The 27,386-nt window shown below is 42.5% G+C and overlaps 1 protein-coding gene across 4 annotated transcripts in view; it reads right to left on the reverse strand.

Annotated features, from left to right (window-relative positions):
- Positions 1-27,386, reverse strand: part of SEMA6C (semaphorin 6C) — a 96,065-nt gene that overhangs the window by 12,374 nt on the left and 56,305 nt on the right. For 3 of the 4 annotated variants that reach the window (XM_060758040.2, XM_060758041.2, XM_067472360.1), the window contains 16 exons: positions 26,131-26,302; positions 25,854-25,968; positions 25,708-25,765; positions 24,590-24,646; positions 24,399-24,500; positions 20,807-20,897; positions 20,527-20,649; positions 20,273-20,361; positions 16,703-16,920; positions 16,372-16,503; positions 14,538-14,693; positions 14,262-14,435; positions 14,004-14,141; positions 11,894-11,971; positions 7,055-7,110; positions 5,735-5,785 (listed from right to left, as the gene is read on the reverse strand). In XM_060758040.2, the coding sequence (XP_060614023.2) occupies positions 5,735-5,785; positions 7,055-7,110; positions 11,894-11,971; positions 14,004-14,141; positions 14,262-14,435; positions 14,538-14,693; positions 16,372-16,503; positions 16,703-16,920; positions 20,273-20,361; positions 20,527-20,649; positions 20,807-20,897; positions 24,399-24,500; positions 24,590-24,646; positions 25,708-25,765; positions 25,854-25,968; positions 26,131-26,230 (1,738 nt within the window). In that variant the 5' untranslated portion in view covers positions 26,231-26,302. The remainder of the gene's footprint in view (positions 1-5,734; positions 5,786-7,054; positions 7,111-11,893; positions 11,972-14,003; positions 14,142-14,261; positions 14,436-14,537; positions 14,694-16,371; positions 16,504-16,702; positions 16,921-20,272; positions 20,362-20,526; positions 20,650-20,806; positions 20,898-24,398; positions 24,501-24,589; positions 24,647-25,707; positions 25,766-25,853; positions 25,969-26,130; positions 26,303-27,386) is intronic. The other variant, XM_060758042.2, reaches the window with a different exon arrangement.

Below are 27,386 nucleotides of genomic sequence, written 5' to 3' on the forward strand. Positions count from 1 at the left end.
GGACCTCGGATTCATGAATGTTCTCCCATTCGGTCCACCTTAAGCCCCCATTCGGTACCTACACCTTAAGCGCCCATTCGGTACCTACACCTTAAGCGCCCATTTGATACCTACACCTTAAGCCCCCATTCGGTACCTACACCTTAAGCGCCCATTCGGTACCTACACCTTAAGCGCCCATTCGGTACCTACACCTTAAGCCCCCATTCGGTACCTACACCTTAAGCGCCCATTCGGTACCTACACCTTAAGCGCCCATTCGGTATCTACACCTTAAGCGCCTATTCGGTACCTACACCTTAAGCACCCATTCGGTACCTACACCTTAAGCACCCATTCGGTACCAACACCTTAAGCACCCATTCGGTACCTACACCTTAAGCGCCCGTTCGGTACCTGCACCTTAAGCGCCCGTTTGGTACCTACACCTTAAGCGCCCGTTCGGTACCTACACCTTAAGCGCCCGTTCGGTACCTACACCTTAAGCGCCCATTCGGTACCTACACCTTAAGCGCCCATTCGGTACCTACACCTTAAGCGCCCATTCGGTACCTACACCTTAAGCGCCCATTCGGTACCTACACCTTAAGCGCCTATTTGGTACCTACACCTTAAGCGCCCATTCGGTACCTACACCTTAAGCGCCCATTCGGTACCTACACCTTAAGCGCTCATTCGGTACCTACACCTTAAGCGTCCATTCGGTACCTACACCTTAAGCGTCCATTCGGTACCTACACCTTAAGCGCCCATTCGGTACCTACACCTTAAGCGCCCATTCGGTACCTACACCTTAAACGCCCATTCGGTACCTACACCTTAAGCGCCCATTCGGTACCTACACCTTAAGCACCCATTCGGTACCTACACCTTAAGCGCCCATTCGGTACCTATACCTTAAGCGTCCATTCGGTACCTACACCTTAAGCGCCCATTCGGTACCTACACCTTAAGCGCCCATTCGGTACCTACACCTTAAACACCCATTCGGTACCTACACCTTAAGCGCCCATTCGGTACCTACACCTTAAGCGCCCCTTCGGTACCTACACCTTAAACACCCATTCGGTACCTACACCTTAAGCGCCCATTCGGTACCTACACCTTAAGCGCCCATTCGGTACCTACACCTTAAGCGCCCATTCGGTACCTACACCTTAAGCGCCCATTCGGTACCTACACCTTAAACACCCATTCGGTACCTACACCTTTAAGCGCCCATTCGGTATCTACACCTTACACACCGATTCGGTATCTACGCCTTAAACACCCATTCAGTACCTACACCTTACACACCGATTCGGTATCTACGCCTTAAGCACCCATTCGGTATCTAAACCAGGGAAGAATTTAATCCTGATTTGTTTCAGACTGACTTTGCAAATTACATCTGCAGACGGGAGTGAAATGTGTCCATCTGGGTTGCATTAATGCCACGTCCACACGGTCCCCGCTACACAGACCCAGAGAGGCCCAAAAGCTAAAGTAGGGTGCTGTGTCGCAAGTCTTTCGAACACAGTCTGCTCCTCCGGCGAAATTGCCGGATTCGGTTGTCAGCCGGCCAAACCAGGGCCTGCCTGCGTGTCAGACGTCCCTCTCCAAAAACTCCGGCCAAAAGTCCGTAATGAATCCCAGACGCTTCCCGAGCTGTTTCCCATTTCTCGTCTCTCTCTCTCTCTCTTTTGCTTTGCTTACGGAGGCAGGAGCCACGCTGCCAAGGTTTGGATGGAGAGAGCGCCAAGGAGAAATGGGAAACCTGCAGTTCTGGTAGACAGCCCCCTCTCGCTCGTATCACCCTCAGATGACCCCAAAAACACTTTAAAAATGGGGCCGAAAGGGGAGGAAGACGAGGCCCCATAACGAAGTTGGCAAAGGGGCCAGACGGGCACGTTTTGGGCATGCATCTTCCGTCTCCAACTTGTCCTAAATTTCGTAATATTATTGTAACCTCAGAGCTCCTTCCTTGTGGCCGTTTCCCATCCAAGGGCCAACCAGGGCTGGCCTTGCTTAGCTTCCAAGCTCAAGATGGGGGTCTTTCAGCCCCCCTCATTATTTCTTTTTTGGACCCAGGACACTCTTGGGTCGTCCAAACAGTTGAAATGACAAGCAAGCAAAACATTCAAAATGGCTGCAAGTCTATTTTGGAAATGGAACGAGGAGATTCCGAAATTGTTTTAACAGGTTTACCTCGGAATGTTTTCCAAGATAACGAACTCCATTTTGGCCCGATGTCTGTGGGGACTGAACAGTGGCCATGTTGCAGAGTTTAGGTAAAGGTAAAGGTAGTCCCCTGACATTAAGTCCAGTCATGTCTGACTCTGGGGTGTGGTGCTCATCTCCATTTCTAAGCCGAAGAGCCAGCGTTGTCCGTAGACACCTCCAAGGTCATGTGGCCGGCATGACTGCATGGAGCGCCGTTACCTTCCCGCCGGAGCGGTACCTATTGATCTACTCACATTTGCATGTTTTCGAACTGCTAGGTTGGCAGAAGCTAGGGCTGACAGCGGAAGCTCACGCCGCTCCCCGGAATCGAACCTACGACCTTTCGATCAACAAGCTCAGCAGCTCAGTGCTTTAACCCACTGCGCCACCGAGGTAATAAAGTTGCTTTGCTAAAGAATATATGGATCGAACATTCCTGATGTGGGATACTCCCACATGGTCCACTTGAGTGGTTGAGAGACTGACAGCGCTTTTTTCGAGTGGTTCAAGGCACGCAAACGTTGCTTCCTGCACAACATTGCTAAAAACATAAATATCACGTTTAGATGTGGGATCCAGGGGGATCTCCATTATGGACGTGCAAATATTCTAAAATCCGAACCCGAAACATTATTAGTCCCGAGCCTTTTGGCTCAGCAACACTCTAACTCTATTTTCTACTCGCCAAAATGACGGACAAATGGGTGAAAATGAATGACATATTCCTCAGAAGATGGCAAGGTGGGGGAGGCAAATGGAATTGGATGGGATGGAATTAGAAATGGTGCCGGATGGGACGAGATGCAATGAAGGATGGAGCATTGCTCGAGTCTTTCAAGGGGGTGTTTGTTCCAAAACTGGCTTTGCGAGATTCCCAAAACAGTGGTGATTCTCTTTCCTTTGGTAAAAGTTAAAAAAAGTTGGCAAGTGGCCCTTGGTAATTTGAAGCCACATCAATCAAAACAGGAGTTGACTGGTTCTCTTCTTGAGGCAACATTTACAATTGGAAGTTGAACCTGCTGGATGCTTATCTTCATATCTCCATAATGTAAAGGCTGAAATTGCAGGAGGCCTATCTTTACATGTCTATAATGTAAAGACTGAACCTGCTAGATGCCTATCTTCATATCTCTATAATGTAAAGGCTGAACCTGCTAGATGCCTACCTTCATATCTCTATTATGTAACGTCTGAGTTTGTAGGAAGCGTACCTTCATATCTCCATAATGTAAAGGCTTAACTCGTAGGAGGCGTATCTTCATATCTCTATAGTGTAGAGTCTGAACCTGCTAAATGCCTACCTTAATATCTCCATAATGTAAAGGCTGAATCTGTGGCCTTATCTCCATAATGTAAAGGCTGAACTTGCAGGAGGCGTATCTTCATCTACCTACCTCCATATCTCCATAATGTAAAGTCTGAATCTGCAGGAGGCCTACCTTCATATCTCCATAATGTAAAGGTTGAATTTGCAGGAGGCCAAACTCATATCTCTATAATGCAAAGGCTGAACTTGTAGGAGGTGTATCCTCATTTCTCTATAATGTAAGGCTGAACTTGTAGGAAGCCTATCTTCATATCTCTATAATGTAAAGACTTAACTCATAGGAGGCGTATCTTCATATCTCCATAATGTAAAGGCTGAATTTGCAGGAGGCCTATCTTTACATCTCTATAATGTAAAGACTGAACCTGCTAGATGCCTATCTCCATATCTCCATAATGTAAAGGCTGAATCCGCGGAAGGCTGAACTCACATCTCTATAATGTAAAGGCTGAACCTGCTAGATGCCTACCTTCATATCTCTATTATGTAGTCTGAGTTTGTAGGAAGCGTACCTTCATATCTCTATAATGTAAAGGCTTAACTCGTAGGAGGTGTATCTTCATATCTCTATAGTGTAGAGTCTGAACCTGCTAAATGCCTACCTTCATATCTCCATAATGTAAAGGCTGAATCTGTGGCCTTATCTCCATAATGTAAAGGCTGAACTTGCAGGAGACGTATCTTCATCTACCTACCTCCATATCTCCATAATGTAAAAGCTGAATCTGTGGGAGGCCTACCTTCATATCTCCATAATGTAAAGGTTGAATTTGCAGGAGGCCACACTCATATCTCTATAATGTAAAAGCTGAACTTGTAGGAATTGTATCTTCATATCTCTATAATGCAAAGGCTGAACTTGTAGGAAGCCTATCTTCATATCTCTATAATGTAAAGACTTAACTCGTAGGAAGTGTATCTTCATATTTCTATAATGTAAAGGCTGGACCTGATAAATGCCTACCTTCAGATCTCCATAATGTAAAAGCTGAATCTGCAGGAGGCCTACCTTCATATCTCCATAATGTAAAGGTTGAATTTGCAGAAGGCCAAACTCATATCTCTATAATGTAAAGGCTGAACTTGTAGGAGCTGTATCTTTATATCTCTATATTGCAAAAGCTGAACTTGTAGGAGGTGTATCTTCCTCTCTCTATAATGTAAAGGATGAACTTGTAGGAAGCGTATCTTCATATCTCTATAATGTAAAGACTTAACTCATAGGAGGTATATCTTCATATCTCTATAATGTAAAGGTTGAAACTGCTAAATGCATATCTTCATATCTCCATAATGTAAAGGTTGAATTTTCAAGAGGCCAAACTCATATCTCTATAATGTAAAGGCTGAACTTGTAAGAGCCGTATCTTCATATTTCTATAATGTAAAGGCTGAACCTGCTAGATGCCTACCTTTATATCTCTATAATGTAAAGGCTGAATCTTTGGGAAGCCTATCTTCATATCTCCATAATGTAAAGGTTGAATTTCAGGAAGCTGAACTCATATCTCTATAATGTAAAGGCTGAACTATAGGAGGCCTATCTTCATATCTCTGTAATGTAAAGGTTGAACCTGCTAGATGCCTACCTTTATATCTCCATAATGTAAAGGCTATACCTGTGGTCTTAATTCCATAATGTAAAGGCTGAAATTGCAGGAGGCCTATCTTAACATCACTGTAATGTAAAGACCGAACCTGCTAGATGCCTACCTTCACATCTCTATAATGTAAAGGTTGAACTTGTATGAGGCATATCTTCATATCTCTATAATGTAAAGGCTTAACTCGTAGGAGGCGTATCTTCATATCTCTATAATGTAAAGGCTGAACCTGCTAGATGCCTATCTTCATATTTACATAACATAATGGCAGCTTTGGGACCTTTTCCTGGAAAGGACTGGCTCCCAAACCATTCTGGAGAGGGCAACCACCATTGCATATTCCCTAAATGCCATTCCATCAACATTGCACCATGTTAAGGCTTCCCAATGTAAAGGTATCCATAATGTAAAGGCTGAACCTGTGGGAGGCCTATCTTCACATCTCCATCAAGTTGGCACCATGTTCAGGTTTTCCAATATGACCCAAAATGCCACCCTGTGGACCCCTGAGCCAGACTTTGGGATACTACCAAACAATAAAGGAGAGGGAATAAGCCATTGAGGGAGCCAAGGAAGGGGAAGCACTAAAGGAGGTACTAACCGTAAGCGGAGTCTATGGTGCCATCATGGTTCCCGGTGGCGGATACGACATCTAGAAAGGAAAGGAGGAAATCAGAAATGGGGTGGGAAGCCAGTGGGGTGATGCGCCAAGGAGAGGTGGGCATTTGGGAAGCTGGGTCCAGGTGCCAACGGGAAAAGCAAAAGCAGGTTGTGGGTGGGAACAACAGAGAGTCATGCCAAACTCTCCAAGAATGCTGGAATCAGAGATGCAAAAACCTGACAACTATGGTCACTTCCAAAATGTTGATGTTGTGGATATTCTGATGGTTCCCACAAGCAGTTTCCCTAGCGCAGGGGGTTGGGACCCCTGGGGGGCAGCGAGGGGGTGTCAGAGGGGTCGCCAAAGACCATAAGGAAACACAGTCTTTTCTGCTGGTCATGAGGGTTCTGTGTGGGAAGTTTGGCCCAATTCGATCATTGGTGAGGTTCAGAATGGTCTTGATTGTAGGTGAACTATAAACCCCAGCAACTACAACTCCCAAATGACAAGGTCTATTTTCCCCAAATGCCACTATATATCCAAATGTGAACATATTGAATATTCGTTCCAAGTTTAGTCCAGACCTGTCCACAGTGCTCTCTGGATGTAGGTGAACTACAACTCTCAAACTTGGGATCCCTAAAGCCTTGCATGCTCTCCCTCACTGGTGTGAGCCTCCCTCCAGCCTCACATGCTCTCCCTCATATGCAGATGTGCACCATGCTGCTATGTGCTGCAACTCCTGCTCTCCCTTCCCTGCTTAAGAGTCTCAGAAACAGTTCTCCCCTTGGTGAAAAGGCTGACCAATCACAGTAGAGAAGGGCTTTTGGTGGGAGGATTCACCCTCTGTTTCCAAAAGGGAAGAGAAGGACAGCGGGAGAGATCATCCTTCTCTTCCAAAGGAGTTCCCAAGACTATCAGAAACATATGTTTCCTGATGGTCTTTGGTGACCCCTGAGAAATCCCCTTGCAACCCTCCCAGGGGCTGAGACCCTCAGGTTGAGAAACACTGATCTAGACACTAGACTCCTATTGATGCAGTCGAGAATTGCATTGGCCTGTTTCGCTGCCGCACCACACTGTTGGCTCATGTTCCGCTTGGGGTCCACTAAGACTCCTAGATCTCCGTTTCCAAGCTATATCTGTGCATGTCATTTTTTTTTAATGTGAACGAAAACATCATCGTCTACGAAACAAAACCCGCACGAGGATCAGAGGCAGGCAACGGCAACCAGGCGTCTCGTTTTGATGCCCAAACCGACTCCTCCGAGTCCTTTGCGGAAGATCAGTTCCCTTCCCTTTCTCCCCAAGACGCCTCACCTTGACAGTTCCCCGAGTTCTTGGCGGTGTTTTCCACGTCTTGCTCGAATCCGCTCCTGCTGAGAAGGAAGGGAGGGAAGGAGCGAAGGAGAGGGAGGGAAAGGGAGAAGAAATCTCATTAGGCCAAGCCTGCTGGCTTGATTGCATCTTCTGCTAATTCATCAATTGGCAAGCGCCCAGGAAAGTGCCCGACTCCTTCATTGGGGACGGATGATGGATTGGGCCCCGGCAGCTCCTAATAATGAATGTCTGCACACGTATGCATATATGTGTATATGTGTGTATATATATATATATATATACACACACACAAAATCTATATAAATACAAATGTAATGTTCATATACAAACACACACACACACACAATATTATTATATACTAGCCGTCCCCTGCTACACTTTGCTGTGGCCCAGTCTGTGTATATGTGTTTTGTGTGTATATATATTTGTGTATATGTGTAGTTTTGTGCATGCGTTGTAATGTATTTATTATTTTTTGGCTTTTTAAGTCCCCTCTGCTGTGTTTTTCAGTATTTTTATGAGTGATGGTCACTTGTTGACCTGATAAAAAATAACAAGGCCAGCGGACCTGATGGGATCCCTGCTGAAATCTTTAAAGAAGGTGGTTCTCTTGTTTCACAGCACTGCTATTATTATTATTATTATTATTATTATTATTATTATTATTAGAAACACAACAAGACGAGTCCACAGCAGACAAGATCACTCTGCTGGCTGTTGTATTGGATCACACGTCGGACACTTCCCAAGTGTCTAGGACCGTGTGATGTATCGGTGAATTATTATTATTATTATATTTATTTATAACCCACTTTATCTCTCCTGAAGGAGACTCATAGTGGCTTAGTTTGGAGGAAATCAGTAAAACCATCAACCAATTCAAAAATAACAAAGCCAGCGGACCTGATGGGATCCCTGCTGAAATCTTTAAAGAAGGTGGGCCTCTTGTTTCACAGTACTGCCTTATTGTTGTTTTTGTTGTTGTTATTATTATTAGGAGCCCCCGGTGGCGCAGTGGGTTAAACCCCTGTGCTGGCAGGACTGAAGACAGACAGGTCACAGGTTCGAATCCGGGGAGAGGCGGATGAGCTCCCTCTATCAGCTCTAGCTCCTCATGCGGGGACATGAGAGAAGCCTCCCACCGAAATGATAAAAACATCAAAATCATCCAGGCGTCCCCTGGGCAACGTTGGCAGACGGCCAATTCTCTCACACCAGGAGCGACTTGCAATCACTCCTAACATGACAAAAAAATTATTATTATATTTATTTATACCCCACTTTATCTCTCCTGAAGGAGACTCATATCAGCTTAGTTTGGAGGAAGCCAGTAAAACCATCAACCAATTAAAAAATAACAAAGCCAGTGGACCTGATGGGATCCCTGCTGAAATCTTTAAAGAAGGTGGGCCTCTTGTTACACAGCACTGCCTTATTATTATTATTATTATTATTATTATTATTATTATTATTATTAATACAACAAGATGAGTCCACAGCAGACAAGATTACTCTGCTGGCTGTTGTATTGGATCACACATCGGACACTTCCCAAGTGTCTAGGACTGTGTGATGTATTGGTGAATTATTATTATTATTATTATTATTATTATTATTATTATATTTATTTATAACCCACTTTATCTCTCCTGAAGGAGATTCATAGTGGCTTAGTTTGGAGGAAATCAGTAAAACCATCAACCAATTAAAAAATAACAAAGCCAGCGGACCTGATGGGATCCTTGCTGAAATCATTAAAGAAAGTGGGCCTCTTGTTACACAGCACTGCCGCCTCCTCCTCCTCCTCCTCCTCCTCCTCCTCCTCCTCCTCCTTATTATTAGAAACACAACAAGGTGAGTCCACAGCAGACAAGATCACTCTACTGGCTGTTGTATTGGATCAGACGTCGGACACTTCCCAAGTGTCTAGGACCGTGTGATGTATCGGCGAATTATTATTATTATTATTATTATTATTATTATTATTATATTTATTTATAACCCACTTTATCTCTCCTGAAGGAGACTCATATCAGCTTAGTTTGGAGGAAGCCAGTAAAACCATCAACCAATTAAAAAATAACAAAGCCAGCAGACCTGATGGGATCCCTGCTAAAATCTTTAAAGAAGGTGGGCCCCTTGTTTCACAGCACTGCCTTCTTCTTCTTCTTCTTCTTCTTCTTCTTCACACCCCATCCTAAAGGAGACTCATAGCAGCTTATCATAGAATCAAAGAGTTGGAAGAGACCTCCTGGGCCATCCAGTCCAACCCCATTCTGCCAAGAAGCAGGAGTATTGCATTTAAATCACCCCTGACAGATGGCCATCCAGCCTCTGTTTAAAAGCTTCCAAAGAAGGAGCCTCCACCACACTCCGGGGCAGAGAGTTCCACTGCTGAACGGCTCTCACAGTCAGGAAGTTCTTCCTCATGTTCAGATGGAATCTCCTCTCTTGTAGTTTGTTCCATGTCCTAATCTCCAGGGAAGCAGAAAACAAGCTTGCTCCCTCCTCCCTGTGGCTTCCTCTCACATATTTATACATGGCTATATCTCCTCTCAGCCTTCTCTTCTTCAGGCTAAACATGCCCAGCTCCTTAAGCCGCTCCTCATAGGGCTTGTTCTCCAGACCCAGTTTAGTTTGGAGGAAGCCAGTAAAACCATCAACCAATTAAAAAATAACAAAGCCAGCGGACCTGATGGGATCCCTGCTGAAATCTTGTCCTGTTTTTCCCCCAGTTCCTGTTTTCCTTTCCAGGTGTTCAGCTCTTGCATGAATTTGCCTGACTCGTAGTGTCGTCTGCGACAGGGTTTGTTTGACTTCTTTCCCTTCTGAATCTTGTTTTTTTTTGAAGGCTTGTTTCCGGTTGTTCTCCATTATTTGTCATCTGAGTCCTAATCTCTCCTATCTCCTCCAGCAATTTTCTGCTCGTATCGTCTCTTCCTAGAGGCGTGTCTGCAGATTTTCTCGCCCTCCTGCTTTTTGATCTAGTTGTTGCCGTATTTTATTTCTTTTATGATTCTGTGCAAATTCATTACCGGCTTCACGCGTTTTTAAAACGACAGGCCCAAACCTCTCGGAAGAAATCAATTAGTCTCCAAAAGGCCTGTTTCCCCCCTCCCTTAGATGCGTTACAACAGAGAGAAAAATATATTAAAGCTCATGCAACCAGGAGGGGAAATCAATAGGAACAGATTGGTTTCTTTCTTTTCCTTTGTAAACGCAAAAAACAGACCGAAGGTAATGTATCATTCCAAAGAGCAGGACTAAGGGGATATTAGACTAGGATAAATGAGGGAGTGATTTAATAGCTCTCCCAGAATGAAAACCAAAATGGGTGGTTTTATGTGTTTACGCCGTTAAAGGAACGAGTCGGGTTCAAGTCTCGACCAAGTCATGAAACTCCACAAAATTGAGCCTGGACGACCTCAAAGGGTTGTTGTACAAGATGTTGGAGAAAGAGTAAAGTACACACAACACTCCTGCTCGGTAGGCACATGAATTCCTCTTCCAGCGGTGCAATGGAATGGACTCTCTCCATGGCAAGCAATACGTTCTGATCCAAAACACTGCAGAGTCCTAATCACCGTGAGCACAGCACTCCAACCTTGTTTCGTAGCTCACCGCTTGAAAAAGCACACTCGAGCTCTGGCTTTCATTCAAACTCCTTTTGGAGGTTGATTCCTCAGTCAAGAGGCTCACCTTCTTTGAAAATTTCAGCAGGGATCCCATCAGGTCCGCTGGCTTTGTTATTTTTTTTATTGGTTGATGGCTTTATTAGCTTCAAACGAAGCTGCTTTGAGTCTCCTTCAGGGGAGATAAAGCGGGATATAAATACATACAACTATTTGCAGGTCTGCTATCAGTAGGTTGGCACAGTAGGTTAAACCGCTGAGCTGCCGAACTTGTGGTCACGGGTTCGAATCTGGGGAGCAGCGTGAGCTCCCGCTGTCAGACCTAGTTCCTGCCAATGTAGCAGTTTGAGAACATGCAAACGTGAGTAGGTCGATAGGTACCGCTTCAGCAGGAAGGTAACGGCGCTCCATGCAGTCATGCCGGCCACATGACCTTGGAGGTGTCTACGGACAACACCGGCTCCGGCTTAGAAATGGATATGAGCACCGACCCCCAGAATCGGACACGACTGGACTTAATGTCGAGGGGAAACCTTTACCTTCACTATATTATTATTATTATTATTATTATTATTATTATTATTATTATTTGCAAGTAGAATTATTATTAGTATTATATTGTCTTTCATTCAATGCCAGCTCTTCGGCTTAGAAATGGAGAAGAACACCAGAGTTGGACACGATTGGACTTAAAGTCAAGGGAAAACCTTTACTTTTACCTATCAGTATGTAGAGATACAACCATAGCAAGACACTCATATGACAAAGATGGTGATGGATTACAGATGCAGAGATATCATGGCAAGGCATCAAAAGATGGCAGAGAGCAAGCACATGGCAGAGAGGAAGTGCACAGACAAGCCACTTCCATTTGGATCATAGGAAATGACTCACATCTCCACTCTCTTAATGCTTTCAGTGGAATGTGCTGTGACCACATGTCCAATAGAACTGTATTTTTACCATACAGTTACATGCAATGCGTTTCTATCTGATACAGCAGTTCATTTCTACCTGACAGCTGGAAGGCGCAATCTTTCCGAAATGTAAGCAATATGTCCGGTTTTCTGGACTGCGAATCCCAACATCCTCTGAAGCACTGGCGCAAGATGCTGGGAGGTGCAGTCCTTCTCGAAAGGAAGCGCAATTCCCATTCTGGATGGAAAATACACCAAACCCGACTTACCTGAGCTCCGTGCTGAACGTGACGCAAGCCCCGGAACGAGACCAAACGCAGTATGGATCGCGAGACGCCAGGCAGCTCCTGGGAACGGCAGAAAAGAGAAAAGACCCCGAGTCTGGTTAGGAGGTGTCTGTGGATGATGGGAATTATCTCGTCACCAGTCCCTGGCCTGCAGGTTTGGCCAGAGTTAATGTTATAGTAATATTGTTATCATCGTCATCTTGCTTCATTTCTCTTAAAAGAGACCCAAATTCAATTATTATTATTATTATTATTATTATTATTATTATTATTATTTGTATCTTGCTTGATCTCTCTTAAAAGAGACTCAAATTCATTTACTATTACTCTTATTATTATTATTATTATTATTATTATTATTAAAATCTTAAAAGAGACCCAAATTCACTTATCATCATCATCATCATCATCATTATTTATATCTTGCTTGATCTCTCTTAAAAGCAACCCAATTTATTATTATTATTATTATTATTATTATTATTATTTATATCTTGCTTGATCTCTCTTAACAGAGACCCAAATTCACTTATTATTATTATTATTATTATTATTATTATTATCATCATCATCATTATTATTATCTTGATTGATCTTTCTTAAAAGAGGTCCATATTGTATTATATTATTATTGTTGTTAATAATAATAATACCTTGATAGATCTGTCTTAAAAGTGACCCAAATTCACTTATTATTATTATTATTATTATTATTAATAATAATAATAATAATAATAATAATATCTTGCTTGATCTCTCATTATTATTATTATTATTATTATTATTGTCATCATCTTGCTTGGTCTTTTTTAAAAGAGATCCATATTCTATTATATTGTTAATAATAATAATAATAATAATATCTTGCTTAATCTCTCTTAAAAGAGACCCAAATCCTATTATTATTATTATTATTATTATTATTATTATTATTATTTTGCTTGATCTCTCTTAAGACTCAAATTCACTTATTATTATTATTATTATCTTGCTTGCTCTTTCTTAGAAGAGATCCATATTCTATTATATTGTTGTTAATAATAATAATAATAATAATAATAATAATAATAATAATAATATCTTGCTTCATCTCTCTTAAAAGAGACCTAAATTCTATTATTATTATTATTATTATTATTATTATTATTATTATTATTATCTTTGCTTGATCTTTTTAAAAGAGGCCCATATTCTATTTTATTGTTGTTGTTGTTAATAATAATAATAATAATATCTTGCTTCATCTCTCTTAAAAGAGACCCAAATAATAATAATAATAATAATAATAATAATAATATCTTGCTTCATCTCTCTTAAAAGAGACCCTAATAATAATAATAATAATAATATCTTGCTTCATCTCTCTTAAAAGAGACCCAAATAATAATAATAATAATAATAATAATAATAATAATAATAATAATAATATCTTGCTTCATCTCTCTTAAAAGAGACCCTAATAATAATAATAATAATAATAATATCTTGCTTCATCTCTCTTAAAAGAGACCCAAATAATAATAATAATAATAATAATAATAATAATAATAATATCTTGCTTGATCTTTCTTAAAAGAGGCACATATTCTATTATATTGTTGTTGTTGTTGTTGTTGTTAATAATAATAATAATAATAATAATAATAATAATAATAATTTCTTGCTTGATCTCTCTTAAGAGACCCAAATTCACTTATTATTATTGTTGCTTATATCTTGCTTGATCTCTCTTAATAGAAGAGATCAAGCAAGAACCCAAATCCATTTATTATTACTACTATTATTATTGTAATAGTAATAATCAAATCCATTTATTATTATTACTATTACTATTGTACTATTGTATCGTGCTTGACCTATTAAAGAGAGACCCACATCATCATTATTATTAAATATTAATTGTTAATTAATTATTAATTATTAATTTATTTATTATTTATATTATCATCATCACCATCCCACTTTCCTGTCTTAAATGAGACTCTTAAGCATCAGGATTGGTCCTCAAGGCCGCAGAGATTGCCGAAATGGGCGACAATAATGAGGCCATCGGGGATGGACTAGATGGCCCCTAGTGCCCCCTTTCGCTCACCTCCGGCACGCGCTGTAAGCCGAGCAGCGGCTGAGAGGCACCCGCACCACGCAGCCCGAGAAAGCCACGTAAAGGGCGTGGTTGGCCTTGTCCAGCTCGAAATCCAGGACTCGGCGGTCGTCCTTCTTGACGCTGCATCTAGGATCATAGAATCATAGAACTGGAAAGAACCCCAAGGGCTATCCATCCCAACCCCATTCTGCCACAATCGAAACCCTCCCAGCAGATAGCCATGCCCTCTCTAGAGAGAGATCTCACCGGGAAGGGTTGTAGACCGAGATTTCGTCCAGCAAGACGGTCTCCGCTGTCGAGTTTTCGGCCGTCCGGGACAACACCTTCAGCACCGTCCCGTCTTCCGAGCCCAGAAAGAGTACCGTGTAGTTTTTGAAAGGACCGGCCGCGGTGTCCACAGCCAAGTGGGTCAGCTTATACCTATTACGGCAGGGAAAAATGGGGGTCTCGAGTTCGAATCCCAGAATCCGAAGATCCAAATCCCGGAGTCCCGAGTTTGAGTCTTCTCGCCAAACCTTTTACCTGCTGGCGGTCCTGGTGAACCAGGGCTGCCCGGTGACCGAAGGCACAGCTTCGTCCAAGAGCGGGAAGGATTTGATGAAACTCAGCATCTCGTCGGGGAAATCGTTGGAGGTCCGGAAACCGGTCGCTTTCCCAATCCCGGCGCAACACCCGGGCCTGATGGAGAAAGGAAAACATACGTCCTGATCTGTAGCGTTCTGGCGCAGAAATTACCTCACAAACTTCACAAATTCAAAAGCATGCATTAGGGAATGCAACAAAGTTCCAACTGACAGTTTATTTCCCTCACGCCACCCCCTGGCCCCTCCTCTGCATTGCTCCCATTTCCAGATTTCAAATATACACCGGACAGGAGTAATTCCAGGACAAACATACTTGGAAGGCTTTAATTCAAAAGCATGCATTAGGGAACGCATCAAAGTTCTAACTGACAGTTTATTTTCCTCACACCACACCCTGGCCCCTCCCCTGCATTGCTCCCATTTCCAGATTTCAAATATACACTGGACAGGAGTAATTCTGGGACAAACATACTTGGAAGGCTTTAATTCAAAAGCATGCATTAGGGAACGCAACAAAGTTCCAACTGACAGTTTATTTCCCTCACGCCACCCCCTGGCCCCTCCTCTGCATTGCTCCCATTTCCAGATTTCAAATATACACCGGACAGGAGTAATTCCGGGACAAACATACTTGGAAGGCTTTAATTCAAAAGCATGCATTAGGGAACGCATCAAAGTTCTAACTGACAGTTTATTTTCCTCACGCCACATCCTGGCCCCTCCCTTGCATTGCTCCCATTTCCAGATTTCATATATACACCGGAGTAATTCCGGGACAAACATACTTGGAAGGCTTTAATTCGAAAGCATGCATTAGGGAACGCAACAAAGTTGCAACTGACAGTTTATTTCCCTCACGCTGCACTGTATCCCCTCACCTGCATTGCTCCCATTTCCATGACAACCTTCTCCCAGATTTCAAATATACACAGAATAGCACTAATTCTAGGACAAACATACTTGGAAGGCTTTAATTCAAAAGCATGCATTAGGGAACGCAACAAAGCTCCAACTGACAGTTTATTTTCTTCACACCACACCCTGGCCCCTCCCCTGCATTGCTCCCGCTTTCATGGCAACCTTCTCCCAGATTTCAAATATACACAGAATAGGACTAATTCTAGGACAAACATACTTGGAAGGCTTTAATTCAAAAGCATGCATTAGGGAACGCAATAAAGTTCCAACTGATAGTTTATTTCCCTCACGCTGCACCCCTGGACCTTCCCCTGCATTACTCCCCCTTCCATGCCAACCCTCTCCCAGATTTCAAATATACAGGACTAATTCTGGCACAAACATACTTGGAAGGCTTTAATTCAAAAGCATGCATTAGGGAACGCAACAAAGTTCAAACTGACAGTTTATTCCCTCACGCCACACCATGTCCCCTCACCTGCATTGCTCACATTTCCATGACAAACCTCTCCCAGATTTCAAATATACACAGGACAGGACTAATGCTGGCACAAACATACTTGGAAGGCTTTAATTCAAAAGCATGCATTAGGGAACACAACAAAGTTCCAACTGACAGTTTATTTCCCTCACGCCGCCCCCTGTCCCCTCACCTGCATTGCTCCCATTTCCATGGCAACCCTCTCCCAGATTTCAAATATACACAGAATAGGACTACTTCTAGGACAAACATACTTGGAAGGCTTTCATTCAAAAGCATGCATTAAGGAACGCAACAAAGTTCCAACTGACAGCATCTTAATTTCAAAACTTGGGCCATGACTTTCATACCTGGGGCATTATTATGATATTACCTGGGCTTTGGCACTTTTTCCTCCGGGATGGGGGTCCACGCCGCATCGGCAGTCTTTTGCTCCTTGAATTTGCCCCCGAAGACCCTTTCTATTTCGTCCATATAAAAGGCACAGACGGCTGAACCTGTGATGCTGGATAGTGATATATTGTATTATTATATTATTATTGTGTGATGTATCGGCAAATAACACAAGCAGATCCAAGTCGGGTGGCCTTTTGCAGCTGACAGGTGGTCATTTTGGCAGTGTTGATTGTTTTTAAGTCCAGGCCAAGGTCTTGAGGCGCTGCACCCAGTGTGCCGATTATTATTATTATCTTTTTTGTCCTTACCTGTTGGACTGAGTGGCAAAGACTCCGAAGACGGCCAGGCGGCCGTTGACATGGGTCACTTCGGTGACGGCTTGGAGGACGTCGAAGTAGAAGAAGGAGTCGCCGGGGACGGAGCAGTTGAGCCGAGCCTTCAGGAAGGAGGTCCAGTACTTCTCCAGGACCCGCGGGGAGCCCCCCATGTCGTTCTTGCAGACCCGGCCCACGCGGGAGAAAACGACCTGAGGTTTCGGGACAAGACGGGCACTCAGAATCCAAATCCTTTCCTCTCCCCAATTCTAAAAGCATCCTCCTCTTCGGAAAAACCGTCAAAACTAAATGCTAAGCAGGGCCAGCCCCGGTTGGGATTCGGATGGGAGACCGCCGAATTCCAGGCTCTTCCTTATGAGGGACTCGCAAAATTACGATATGTGGATATTATTGCGTTGTCGAAGGCTTTCCTGGCCGGAATCACTGGGAAGCTGTGAGTTTTTGGGGCTGTATGGCTGTGTTCCCGTAGCATTCTCTCCTGACCTTTTGCCTGCATCTGTGGCATCCAGGAATACTACGTATTGAAAGGTTTGGACCCACTATCTGCAGTGATATAAGAAAGAGGCCATCGGATGGGAATGGGAGGTGGACAGGACCCAAATTGAGGTACCATGAGGGCATCTAGAAGGTCCTCACAGTCCAAATAACTGGGTCCTCGCATTCAAAGATAGGACCCTCATTGGGGCACCATGAGGGCATCTAGGAGGTCCTCACGGTCAAAGATCTGGCAGAACTTCACAAATACATCTCTTAATTACTATCTATGGAAGAGGCTATCCAATGGGAATGGGAGGTGGATTGGACTCAAACTGAGGTACCATGAGAGCATCTAGAAGGTCCTCACAGTCAACGAACTGGCAGAACTTCTCAAATACATCTCTTAATTACTATCGATGGAAGAGGCTATCCAACGGGAATAGGAGGTGGATAGGAACCCCACTGGGGCACCATGAGGGCCTCTAGAAGGTCCTCGCCGTCCAAAGAACTGGCAGAACTTCACAAATACATCTCTTAATTACTATCTATGGAAAAGGCTATCCAATGGGAATGGGAGGTGGATAGGACCCCCATTGGGGCACCATGAGGGCATCTAGAAGGTCCTCACGGTCAACGAACTGGCAGAACTTCACAAAAACATCTCTTAATTACTATCTACTAGAGTAAAAAAAAAGGAAGAGGCTATCTGATCAGAGTAGAAGGTGAATAGGATCCAAACCGGGACACTATGAGGGCATCTAGAAGGTCCTCGCATTCAAAGATAGGACCCTCATTGGGGCACCATGAGAGCATCTAGGAGGTCCTCACGGTCAAAGATCTGGTAGAGCTTCACAAATACATCTCTTAATTACTATCTATGGAAGAGGCTATCCAATGGGAATGGGAGGTGGATTGGACTCAAACTGAGGTACCATGAGAGCATCTAGAAGGTCCTCACAGTCAACGAACTGGCAGAACTTCTCAAATACATCTCTTAATTACTATCGATGGAAGAGGCTATCCAACGGGAATAGGAGGTGGATAGGAACCCCACTGGGGCACCATGAGGGCCTCTAGAAGGTCCTCGCCGTCCAAAGAACTGGCAGAACTTCACAAATACATCTCTTAATTACTATCTATGGAAAAGGCTATCCAATGGGAATGGGAGGTGGATAGGACCCCCATTGGGGCACCATGAGGGCATCTAGAAGGTCCTCACGGTCAACGAACTGGCAGAACTTCACAAAAACATCTCTTAATTACTATCTACTAGAGTAAAAAAAAAGGAAGAGGCTATCTGATCAGAGTAGAAGGTGAATAGGATCCAAACCGGGACACTATGAGGGCATCTAGAAGGTCCTCGCATTCAAAGATAGGACCCTCATTGGGGCACCATGAGAGCATCTAGGAGGTCCTCACGGTCAAAGATCTGGTAGAGCTTCACAAATACATCTCTTAATTACTATCTATGGAAGAGGCTATCCAATGGGAATGGGAGGTGGATAGGACTCAAACTGAGGTACCATGAGAGCATCTAGAAGGTCCTCACAGTCAACGAACTGGCAGAACTTCTCAAATACATCTCTTAATTACTATCTATGGAAGAGGCTATCCAACGGGAATAGGAGGTGGATAGGAACCCCATTGGGGCACCATGAGGGCATCTAGAAGGTCCTTGCCGTCCAAAGAACTGACAGTGCTTCACAAATACAGGCTACACAATGGGAATAGGTGGTGGATAGGACCCCCCCACTGGGGCACCATGAGGACATCTAGAAGGTCCTCACCATCCAAAGAACTGGCAGAACTTCACAAATACAGGCTACCCAATGGGAATGGGAGGTGGATAGGACCCAAATTGAGGTACCATAAGAGCATCTAGAAGGTCCTCACAGTCAACGAACTAGCAGAACTTCACAAATACATCCTCAAATTAGTATCTAATACAACAATAAAAGGAAGAGGCTATCCAATGGGAATGGGAGATGGATTGGACCCTCACTGGAGTACCGTGAGGGCATCTAGAAGGTCCTCGAAGTAAAAAAACTGGAATGGGAGGTGGATAGGACCCCCACTGGAGTACCGTGGGGGCATCTAGAAGGTCCTCGAAGTAAAAAAACTGGAATGGGAGGTGGATAGGACCCCCACTGGAGTACCTTGGGGGCATCTAGAAGGTCCTCGAAGTAAAAAAACTGGAATGGGAGGTGGATAGGACCCTCATTGGAGTACCATGGGGGCATCTAGAAGGTCCTCGAAGTCAATAAACTGGAATGGGAGGTGGATAGGACCTTCATTGGAGTACCATGGGGGCATCTAGAAGGTCCTCGAAGTCAATAAACTGGAATGGGAGGTGGATAGGACCTTCATTGGAGTACCATGGGGGCATCTAGAAGGTCCTCAAAGTCAATAAACTGGAATGGGAGGTGGATAGGACCCTCATTGGAGTACCATGAGGGCATCTAGAAGGTCCTCAAAGTCAAAAAACTGGAATGGGAGGTAGAGAGGACCCTCATTGAGGTACCGTGAGGGCATCTAGAAGGTCCTCGAAGTCAATAAACTGGAATGGGAGGTGGATAGGACCCTCATTGTAGTATCATGAGAACATCTAGAAGGTCCTCAAAATCAAAATTTTGGAATGGGAGGTGGATAGGACCCTCATTTGATTATCATGAGGGCATCTAGAAGGTCCTCGAAGTCAATAAACTGGAATGGGAGGTGGATAGGACCTTCATTGGAGTACCATGGGGGCATCTAGAAGGTCCTCAAAGTCAATAAACTGGAATGGGAGGTGGATGGGACCCTCATTGGAGTACCATGGGGGCATCTAGAAGGTCCTCGAAGTCAATAAACTGGAATGGGAGGTGGATAGGACCTTCATTGGAGTACCATGGGGGCATCTAGAAGGTCCTCAAAGTCAATAAACTGGAATGGGAGGTGGATGAGACCCTCATTGGAGTACCATGAGGGCATCTAGAAGGTCCTCAAAGTCAATAAACTGGAATGGGAGGTGGATAGGACCCTCACTGGAGTACCATGAGGGCATCTAGAAGGTCTTAAGATGCTCACCCGGCCCAGCGTGGTGTACTCCATGGAGATCTCGCGGAAGAAGAGGTAGACGTAATCGCCGTACTCCAGAGCATGTACGAAGTGGGGTTCTGGAGTCAAAAGAAGAGAAGGAACGACATGAGAATTGGCTCGGAGGCTTTGAGATGCTCCTAGCTTTGATACCCTTTCCTGGTTTGCATCGTGTTGAAATCGCGTTGGCCTTTTCCGCTGCTGCATCCCACTCTTGGCTTCTACCATTTCCAGCTCAGTCTCACCTCGAAGCCATTTGGAATCATATTTGACCGTCCGGAGAACTGGACTCCGCTCTCCCAAACTCCGGTAGATCACCGCGTCGCTGGCTTGGAAATCGGCAACCGTCGCGGAGTAAAGATTCCCATCTGAGACGGAAAAATAGACATCTTATATACCTTTGTTGATTGAGGTCCTCCAAGACAAAATCCTATGGCTCAATGAGGACTAGAAACATGGTTGTAATATTATAAACTCTTGGGAGTACGGATATGTGGAAATGAATGTGAAATGTCCTGGACGTACCTGCGAAAAGAGCCACGTTGGCCTGCTTGGCATCGAAAGGACACCGGGCTTGGCCGTTGAGCTCTTCCCCTTCTTGCTCCAAGGTGCTGATCTAGGGTTCAAGGAAAGGAGGAGAATTGAGCCCCAAAATCAATATTATATTACATTAAAATATAGTATATATAATATTATATTATAATATATATACACACACACACACACATATATATATATATTTGTATGTGTGTATATGCATACACATATATTAAATACTATATTACATTAAAATATATTATACTAGTTTGGGGACCCGGCGCTGCCCGGGTTATTAGAGAAAGTGGGTAATGGCGGTTCTGTATGCCAAGTTTGGTCTTTATTGGTCATTGGATGACAGTTGCATTGTTTTCAGGAAGTGAGTGAAGGTACTTGAAGTCCCATCATCCATGGTCAACCCTCCTCCATACTGCACCAGGATGTAGAGTGGGTCATGGGGGCTCTGTCTGCCAAGTTTGGTCTTGATTAGTCATTGGATGAGGGTCGCAGTGGTTTCGGTAAGTGAGTGAAGGTACTGCAAGTCCCATCATCCATGGTCAACCCTCCTCCAAACGGCAGCAGGATGTAGAGTGGGTTATGGGGGCTCTGTCTGCCAAGTTTGGTCTTGATCAGTCATTGGATGAGGGTCGCAGTGGTTTTGGTAAGTGAGTGAAGGTACTGCAAGTCCCATCATCCACGGTCTGCCCTCCTCCATACTGCACCAGGATGCAGAGTGGGTCATGGAGGCTCTGTCTGCCAAGTTTGGTCTTGATCAGTCATTGGATGAGGGTCACAGTGGTTTCAGTAAGTGAGTGAAGGTACTGCAAGTCCCATCATCCACGGTCTGCCCTCCTCCATACTGCACCAGGATGTAGAGTGGGTCATGGGGGCTCTGTCTGCCAAGTTTGGTCTTGATCAGTCATTGGATGAGGGTCGCAGTGGTTTCAGTAAGTGAGTGAAGGTACTGCAAGTCCCATCATCCATGGTCAACCCTCCTCCAAACTGCACCAGGATGTAGAGTGGGTCATGGGGGCTCTGTCTGCCAAGTTTGGTCTTGATCAGTCATTGGATGAGGGTCGTAGTGGTTTCAGTAAGTGAGTGAAGGTACTGCAAGTCTCATCATCCACGTTCTGCCCTCCTCCATACTGCACCAGGATGTAGAGTGGGTCATGGTCTGCCCTCCTCCATACTGCACCAGGATGTAGAGTGGGTCATGGGGGCTCTGTCTGCCAAGTTTGGTCTTGATCAGTCATTGGATGAGGGTCGCAGTGGTTTCGGTAAGTGAGTGAAGGTACTGCAAGTCCCATCATTCATGGTCCATCCCCCTTAGAACTGCATCAGGATGTAGAGTGGGTCATGAGTTCTCTGTGTGCCAAGTTTGGGCCTGGTCTGTGCTTTGTAGGGGCTACAATGTTCTGTGGGAGGCGAATCGGGTGAAGGTACTGCAAATCCCATCATTCGTGGCCCATTCTACCCTGAACTGCACCAGGTTGTAAAGTGGGCCATTGGGCCTCTGTGTGCCAAGTTTGGTCCTGATCTGTCATTGGTGTGGGCCACAGTGCTCTAAAGTAGTGAGTTAAACTACTGCAAGTCCCATCATCCATGGTCCATCTTCGCTCAAACTGCACCAAAATGTTGAGTGGGTCTTGCGGGGGGGGGGGGGGGGGTCTGTGTGCCAGGTTTGGTCTTGTTCTGTCACTGTTATATAGTATTATTACATATTAATTGTGTATATCATATGCATAATATTATATTATATTATTTATGTGCAAACATATATTAATATATTATATTAAATATATTAACATATTATATTTCATTATATTATCTGTGTATATATATATGCATACATATTAAATATTATATCAAATAATATTAAAATATTATATTAAATACATTAAAATATTATATAGTATTATTATATATTATTAGTGTACATAATATGCATACATATATTATATTATATTATATTATATTATTTATGTACATACATATATTAATATATTATATTAAATATATTAACGTATTATATTGCATTATTATATTATATTATCTGTGTATATATATGTATACATATTAAATATTATATTAAAAATTTTTATTGCATTGTCATATTATATTATTTTATTTGTATGCATACATATAATAAAATATTATATTAAATACATTAAAATATTATATAGTATTATTATATATTATTAGTGTATATAATATGCATACATATATTATATTATATTATATTATATTATATTATATTATTTATGTACATACATATATTAATATATTATATTAAATATATTAACATATTATATTGCATTATTATATTATATTATCTGTGTATATATATGTATACATATTAAATATTATATTAAAAAATTTATTGCATCATTATATTATATTATATTATATTATTTGCATGCATACATATAATATATTAAATATATTAAAATATTATATAGTAATATATATTATTTGTGTATATAATATGCATACATATATTATATTATTTATGTGCATACATATATTAATATATTATATTAAATATATTAACATATTATATTTCATTATATTATCTGTGTATATATATATGCATACATATTCAATATTATATTAAATATTATATTAAAATATTATATTGCATCGTTATATTATATTATTTTATTTGTATGCATACATATAATAAAATATTATATTAAATACATTAAAATATTATATAGTATTATTATATATTATTAGTGTACATAATATGCATACATATATTATATTATATTATATTATTTATGTACATACATATATTAATATATTATATTAAATATATTAACATATTATATTGCATTATTATATTATATTATCTGTGTATATATATGTATACATATTAAATATTATATTAATTTTTTTATTGCATCATTATATTATATTATATTATTTGCATGCATACATATAATATATTAAATATATTAAAATATTATATAGTAATATATATTATTTGTGTATATAATATGCATACATATATTATATTATATTATATCAATGTACATACATATATTAATATATTATATTAAATATATTAACGTATTATATTGCATTATTATATTATATTATATTATCTGTGTGTATATATATGCATACATATTAAATATTATATTAAATATTATATTAAAATATGATATTAAAATATGATATGATATGATATGATATGATATGATATGATATTATATTATATTATTTGGGTGTGAATATATATATGCATACATCTATTATATTAATACATTATATTATATTGTTATTATATTATATTATATTATATTATATTATATTATATTATATTATATTATATAGTATTACACTACATTACATTACATTATATTGTTATAAGTGGCCAGTTTAACCCCTGGTTTGCCTGTGACTGAATTACTGTGTTGCAAAAAATGCATGCCTAAAAATCGTGTCCTCAACATGCAAAGTTTTGAAAGCTCTTCTCTAGGTGTCCGAATTGCCAGAGACCTCCATTTGGGACATGTAGTGACCACAAAGGACACTGTGTTTCTTTGCACCCAGACAATAATGGGGCCTTTGGTACCTTGTATGTCCTGCACATGGGGTTGAAGGCGTTCGTCCCACAGGCCAGGAGGGTCTGGTTGTTTTTCGGGACCAGGACTTTGATGTAGTTGTAACATTCGTTCTGTGGAAAGAACAGAACAGAAAGGGTTCGAGGCGGAACATCTCAGGCCACAAACCACGTCCTAGTTATTGCCACCTTGCGGTTCTTACCCGCAGCTTTCCTCTCATGGCACAGTTTTCCATATCCTGAGTCTTCCACGTGAGGTGCTGAGAAGGCAGAGAAACCAGAATAAAGAGGTCATTGGTGGGATATATCTCAATATGGGTTCTAGATAGCACAAGACCTAGCACCTGGAACCAGTGATGGGTCCTAGATAAGGCAGTGTTTTCAAACCCCAGTGTTCTAGACAGGGGAAATACACTGCCTATCAAAATGGGTTCTAGGTAGCTCAAACGACAACCAATTTCTGTCAAACACTGAAGGTTCCGGCTGGCCCAACTGACTTCTGGGTAGTTCAACCAACTACTCTGTGCTCTAGGTAGACCAGCTTACTTAGACTGGCCATCTACACTGTCAACTGATGTGGGTTCTAGGTATCACAACTCACTGTGAGTTCTAGGCAGCATAACTGACCATGGTGGGTTCTAGATAGCTTGAGCACTTACTGCAGTATTAGGATAGCTTGGTCAACTACCAGATATTCTAGGTTGCTCTACTGATATCTGATCTACACCATCCATGGATGTGGGTTTTAGGTATCACATCTGAACTCTGTGAGTTCTAGGCAGCACAAGTAGCCGCTGTGGGTTCTAGATAGACCAAGCACATACTGTGGTATTAGAGTAGCTTGGTCAACTACTGGATATTCTAGGTTGCTCTACTGATCTCTGATCTACTCTGCCAATTGATATGGGTTCTGGGTATCACAACTGACCGCTGTGAGTTCTAGGCAGCACAACTTACAGTTGTGGGTTCTAGATACCTCAAACACCTACTGTGGTATTAGGGTAGCTTGGTCAACTACCGGACATTCTAGATTGCTGTACTCATCTCTGATCTAGGTAGTTCAATCAATACTTATGGGTTTTACGTAGCTTGAAGGCTCTTGTTTGCCCAACCAGCTGTTGGGATCTCTCGGTAGCTTACCGACAACATGCCACATGCAAGGTTAATTTGAATGAGTTCTAGGTAGTTCAACCAACTGCTGTGGTTCTAGATAGCTCTGTTGACTACTCATTCATGGGGGTTCTAGGTTTGTGTTAGGATCCAAACTGTACAGGAGAAACCAACACTACAAACCTTGTTGTCATACTAGTATCAACCTTACCTTGCTTGGAGAGAAGTCATCCTTGGTCTTTTGGAGGTTGAAGGCATAGACATGGTCCCTAGGGTTGAAGAGAGAAGTTTTGTTATGGTTCGAGGTCCCAGTTCTAGGTGTAAATACCAGCACTGTGTATCCCACTGGCTACTTACCGGGCTGCGATGAAGAGTGTTTGGTTTATCCGCAACATGCTCTGGAAATCCAAACCGAGTTGCGTGGTGTCATTGTCGTCCGCAAGGCCACGGAAATACGGGTACCGCGCGGTTCCTATTAGAATCAATGCAATGCGTAGAACCCTAGAATTGGAAGTGACCCCTCTCCAAAGACCATCCGGTCCAACCCAATTCTGCCACCTGAGAAGACCCAATCGAAGCCCTCCCGACAGATGGCCATCTAGATTCTGATCCAGGGAAGGGATGTGATGCTCACCTGCCCCGCCGACGGTGTGAAGCGGGCTCAAGTCCTTTGGGAAGGAAGCGGCGGACGCCAAGAGGAAGAAAAGGGCCGGAGGGACGGAAAACCGGAGCATTTCGGGGAAGAGACGCAGAACCGGGTGCGGACGGACCCTAGGAATGAAGCATGGTTCCTTCTAGAGGAGTCCCTGAACAAAGAAAGAAAAGGGATGTTCCATTTAGTTGGAAGGGAGCTAAATGGAATTGGCTGCAGTGGGTTCTAGATAGCTCAAGCACCTACTGTGGTATTAGGGTAGCTTGGTCAGCTATCAGATATTCTAGGTTGCTCTACTGATCTCTGATCTACACCATCCATGGATGTGGGTTCTAGGTATCACACCGTAATTCTGTGGGTTCTAGGCAGCACAAGTGGCCACTGTGGATTCTAGATAGCCCAAGCACATACTGTGGTATTAGGGTAGCTTGGTCAACTACTGGATATTCTAGGTTGCTCTACTGATCTCTGAACTACACTGTCAATGGATATAGGTTCTAGCTAACACAACTGACCACTGTGAGTTCTAGGCAGCATAAGTGGCCGCTGTGGGTTCTAGATATCTCATCTAGTCCAACCCCTTTCTGTCATTGAGACACAGTCAAAGCCCTCCTGACAGATGGCCATCCAGCTTCAGTTCAAACACCTCCAGAGAAAAGGAGACTCTATTGGACTCCAGCATATATTTCACTATACTTGGAAGGGATCCCTAAAGGGCATCTAGTCCAACCCCTTTCTGTCATTAATGAGACACAGTCAAAACCTTCCTGACAGACGGCCATCCAACTTCAGTTCAGAGAAAAGGAGACTCTACTGAACTCCAGCCTATACTTCACTATACTTGAAATGGATCCCTAAAGGGCATCTAGTCCAACCCCTTTCTGTCATTAATGAGACACAGTCAAAGCCCTCCCGACAGACGGCCATTCAGCTTCAGTCCAAAAACCTCCAGAGAAAAGGAGACTCTATTGGACTCCAGCCTATACTTCGCTATACTTGGTATGGATCCCTAAAGGGCATCTAGTTCAATCCCTTTCTGTCATTAATGAGACACAATCAAAGCCCTTCCGACAGATGGCCATCTAACTTCAGTTCAAAAACCTTCAGAGAAAAGGCGATTCTATTGGACTCCAAGTATATAATTTGCTATACATGGAAGGGATCCCTAAAGGGCATCTAGTCCAACCCCTTTCTGTCATTAATGAGACACAGTCAAAGCCCTCCCGACAGACGGCCAT

Source organism: Anolis sagrei, chromosome 12 (assembly GCF_037176765.1).
Source record: "Anolis sagrei isolate rAnoSag1 chromosome 12, rAnoSag1.mat, whole genome shotgun sequence".
NCBI lineage: Eukaryota > Metazoa > Chordata > Lepidosauria > Squamata > Dactyloidae > Anolis > Anolis sagrei.